This window comes from Solanum stenotomum, unplaced genomic scaffold, assembly GCF_019186545.1.
Source record: "Solanum stenotomum isolate F172 unplaced genomic scaffold, ASM1918654v1 scaffold31692, whole genome shotgun sequence".
Classification (NCBI taxonomy): domain Eukaryota; kingdom Viridiplantae; phylum Streptophyta; class Magnoliopsida; order Solanales; family Solanaceae; genus Solanum; species Solanum stenotomum.
The window spans coordinates 30,567-35,546 of NW_026031569.1; the positions used below are offsets into that span (position 1 = coordinate 30,567).

Here is a 4,980-nt window from a genome sequence, read left to right on the forward strand (position 1 = left end):
GATATTTTATATATTTTGGGTGGGTGGGGAATGTGGACAGCCATAGAAGAAAAAAGAATCAAAACTGTCCCTTTTTTGATCAAAAGTATCACTTTTCACCCAACAACAACACTTTGTCTTCATAATGTTCTATTTTCATTTCTTCTTACTTTACTATCATTTTTATACATTTTATCAAAGCAGAAGGGTGAACATGTGCAACTCTAAGCCGCATCCTCCTTTCTCAAGTCACTGGAAAAATTGAAACAACAAAAATGCATGGTCTAGGTAGGCGTATTCGCAATGATAGTTCTATTTGTTAAAGAACGAAAAAAGTCTCACATTCGTAATTAATAAGATGGTGGTCTCTTTATCAGGCTCAGACAATTACAAAAAAAGTCTCATATTGGTAATTAATAAGATAGACGGTCTCTTTATCAAGCTCAAACAATCTCTTTAAATTATCTTTTAGGATGTGAGGTATTGTACACTATTTTACCCTATTCAATGAATATAGCTTTAGCTTTTTTCCAATAATATACCCTCATATTTCAAAAGACTATTCATACAGGGTTGATGCAATTAAAATTGATGTGACACTATTTATCAACACTACATCATTATTTATTATTATTATTATTTTTTTGTATTATATAAAAATTATAAAAATCCAATAAGATATATCCACCTCTCTCTCTTTTTTGCTAGTGGTACAACTATGTTTTAGCCACACAAAAAAAGAAGCAGCAAAAATGTCCTTTTTCCCAATTCAATAATTGAAGCAAGAGGAGAAGGGTATTTAGGGGAAAGGGGATGATAAAATAAAATGGGAATTGAAAACATAATATAAAAGGGGAAATAACGATTTTAGTCCCTGTAACATTGCCTCTAAAGTCAACTAATCTATTTATTTTCCTTTTTTTAAAAAATTTCATGTAATGTATTTATTTATCCATCAAACGTAATTAAACCAGTAGTAGATAGTAGAACAGAAATTAAGGGAATAAATCTTGAATGTCAAGGATATCAGTTGTTGTGGTATCAGTTGGCTGTATATCTCCACCTGTACACAAACAAAACAAATATCCTCAACATATTTCACAATAGCCAAGTGATTATTAACATCAGCAGCATCAATATTAACAATCTATACTAATTTTAGTTTGTCCAAGAGTACACAAGTAGCCTGAAACATAATCGATCAATTACACTCTATACTGATGTTACTTTATTTTTCCAGCTTATTATTTTTACGGTTTTTTACTTATTTCAGTTTAGTGCTTCCTATTTTCTAGATAGACTTAGTCAACTTTAGTTGCTTAACTTTCTGAAGTTAGTGGCCCCTTTTATGGTTGTTAGTGGCACATGTTCTTATTTAGTTTTAACATCCACTTTGTAAGTGGCTGCTAGATAGGAAATTGTTAGGTTTTTCCTTGTATAAATTCAGATCTTCTGCAAATTAATATATAGCTGAAATTTCAGAAGTTCACTCTATTTTTATTCTTCAAATCAGTTTCTTGAGTGTTTTTGTTCTAACATCATGCTAGCTCTTTTGCCTGATGGAGGACCAACTGGTTGTTACTTTGATTGTTCAGTAGTCGCCAAGTTTTAGATATAACAGTAACTACGCCCCAGTCTCAAACAAGCTGGGGTCATGAAATAAGGTTTAGTGAAAGAAGACTTTCTTTTAGATATATTGTTCATTTTTTCTATTCTAGGACATCATTTTTTCATACATTGAAAAGCATGATAACTAAGAGATAAGTCTCTAAAATTGTGATAACATAAAAAGTTTAGGTACCAAAATGATCATTACAACATAAACCGATTATAAGCTGAAATGAAATCCTAAAATGTAGCTTTGGTAGATGTACGTGTAGGAAAGGTGTTGTGAGGAACTAGTAGAATGCCAACCTTGGGAGTTTGTCCACTGGTGGCTTTATTTGTCACTTGTCAGTTTTGTGTAACAGTTTTGAAACGTCTCTTTGGAAATAAAGTAATTTACTTACCGAAAAAAAATAGAGTGGGTAAAAGTCCCACATTTGTTCGAGAATGGACTGATAGTCTTTTTATATGGACTTGAGCAATCCTCCCCTCACGAACTAGCTTTTGGGGTTGAGTTAGGCCTAGGTGTCATATCTTTACATCTTTATCACAACTTTGTATGTATTCTTAAAAAAGAAAATACCCATATCATTTGACCTTTTTTTTTCTTTAATTTTCAACGTTAGACCAAACATACGCAAAATCTTGGGTTAGAGATTTATTCAGTGGAATCTAAATTAGGCGACAACACTTGGCAAACACTTCATAAAGGCATTTTACAAATTCTCATCTTGTATAGAAGCTTGGCATGTATTATAACTCAATCAGAAGACGTGTAAAACTAAAGATAGAAGAAGATCATTAGAAAAAAATTAAAATTTGGATCAAAAAAGGTCAATTGTATGTTAAACAACTTTCGAACAATTAAATTTTCTGGTCACATTCACTTTAAGTTTTCCTTAAATAAATGATATAAAGATAAAATGTCTTTTTTTTTTTTTTTCTTGAAATAGATAAAGATAAAATGTTATTGTGGGCAAGTCTTAAAAACACGTACAAACTACAGAATAGGAAAAAAGGAAGTAGAAGAAGAGAAAAGTAAGACGATGAAAGAAAATGAAATGGGTCTCATATTGTACATTTGGCAGCAAAGAAATCTTCACACAACTCATGACAATAAGTGAGCCTCTCACGTAATAAAATTTTTCTTGTAAGTGTTGTCCTACCCACGCCGTGCATTCCAACAATAGGAACTACAGTTGGCTTTTCTCCACTTGCACTTTCAGATTCATCAACCAAAGAAGTTGAAGGTGTGGTAGTTTCTTGTTTAGTCGAAACAAAATGCTCCTTTAAGCCAAGGTCAGTAATTTGCTCTTGCAACACCTCCAATGTTCCAATAGTGTCTTCCACCTTTACCTTTATGTTACAGCAAAATTCATCACTCTGATCTTCCACCTTAAGCCTAAAAGCTTCTTCTATTAAGTTTTCAGCAGAGTTGACAGCATCTCGAAGCTCATTAAGCCATTGACTCACAGATGGATTTGATGCTCGCTTACTCTCTGCATCGCTTAGCACAGCTTGAAGACAAAGTAAAGTCCTTTTCAGCTTCTTGAAGAGCCAAACATGATCCGTATGCTTCTGAAACATGTTGAGCAGATCACCGTGAGGAGCAAGCCTATCAAAGAGAACATTCAAAGCTGAAGAGAGAAATGCACCACCAACTGTTAACCCATTCTCCATTTCTCAAATCTGCAAATCAAAACAAGGAGAACACAATATGATTCTTTAAGAATTTTGACAAAATATATCTTCAAATAGTCTCAGTTAAGAGCTTTATTTTACCTGTTGAATGCTAAGAGTAATTTGCAAACAAGAATGACCACTGATTTCTCTCAAACTCTATCTTTTTTGCTAGTAATTGGTACAACTGTCCTTTTCCCAAGGGAGTCTGGTTTTTCATTACTTTTTCAATCCAATAATTGAAGCAAGAGAATAAGGGTGGTTGTAGAAAGGCCCCCCAAGTAATAAATTTCTACAGACCTCATTATTACCATGCTAAAAGGGTCTTACTATATCATGAATACGTTGGTGCAACGGTAAATTTATATTCGTGTGACTTATAGGTGTCACAGATTTAAGCCATGAAAGCAGATATTAATTTTATATTAGGTTAGTCACATTCCTTGAGATACACCTTTTTCCCGAATCATACTAACGCGGGATGCTTTGTAGATCGAACTGCCCTTGCCATGTCTCTATGTATTGAAGCACGGTGATTTAATTTAAGACCATAACATTTATAAGTCTCATTTTATTTTGTAAACTTCGTGCTCAAGTAAACTAGGACATTTACATTGAAATAGAGTGGAGTACATCAATTGTGCAACCATATAGTCTATTTTGTACATTGACTATTGAGTTATTATAAAATAGTGGAAAAAGGACTAAAGCTTGGGACAAGACAACACAAGTTGTGCCAAAAGTAATTTATAAAGTTCAATTGTCACCAATCAATCCTAACTCTCTTAACTACACACCCAAACCTCATAAAAATCAATGAAAAACAGGGATGAAAATGGAGCGTGGTAGATGCAGGCCGGGGTGAGGCAGGTTTGGACTTATGCGGTTGCGGGGTGGGGTGGGTTAGAATAGTCATCGAAAAAAATTATTCTACATAATCACACACACCACATCTGCAAAGCAAAATAAAGAACCACAAAATGGTTTTAAGAATTAATTTGAGTAGATAAAATGTTTCTATCTTCAATTACTAAACAAACTTTTTTTTGTTTCCCATCCGATGTCCGATGAGCCCGACTAAATTTGAATTTACGCCGGGAAGTCCCACATTGGGGGTAAAGCGCTCCCTTACAAAGCCTATCAAAGAGAACATTCAAAGCTGAAGAGAGAAATGCACCACCAATTGCTAAGCCAATCTCCATTTCTGAAATCTGCAAAGCAAAACAAGTATAGTGATCAGAACACAAAATAATTTTGAGAAGATAAATGTTTCAATTACTATAGGAACTTTACTTCACCTGAAGAGTAATTTGCAAACAAGAATGATCAGTGATTTCTCAATCTTTTTGGTTATTGATCTATAATTGGTACAACACTATAGATTTCTATAGGAAAAAACTAATAATTTAAATTGTCCTTTTTTCTCTTTCATCTAACAACAAGAGTCTTTTATCTCAATTGAATATATAATTGAATAATTGAGGAACGAGAGGAAATATATTTTATATATTTTGAGTGGGTGGGTGGACAGCCATAGAAGAAAAAGGAATCAAAACTATACCTTATTGTCCTTTCCATGAGTATCGCTTTTCACTCAACAACAACACTTTGTCTTCACAATGTTTTATTTTCATTTCTTCGTACTTTACTATCACAATTTTTTTATACTTGAAAACAGTACGTCAACAAGTTGGGAATTTGATAACACCAAGAGCT

The 4,980-nt window shown here is 33.3% G+C and overlaps 1 protein-coding gene across 1 annotated transcript; it reads right to left on the minus strand.

Annotated features, from left to right (window-relative positions):
* Nucleotides 1-2,652: 2,652 nt before the first annotated feature.
* LOC125852028 (putative disease resistance RPP13-like protein 1) lies at nt 2,653-3,460 on the minus strand. Its single transcript, XM_049531770.1, has 2 exons — nt 3,367-3,460; nt 2,653-3,273 (listed from the first exon to the last, which is right to left on the minus strand). The coding sequence occupies exon 2, from the start codon at nt 3,262-3,264 to the stop codon at nt 2,653-2,655; it is 612 nt and encodes a 203-aa protein (XP_049387727.1). The 5' UTR covers nt 3,265-3,273; nt 3,367-3,460.
* Nucleotides 3,461-4,980: the final 1,520 nt, after the last annotated feature.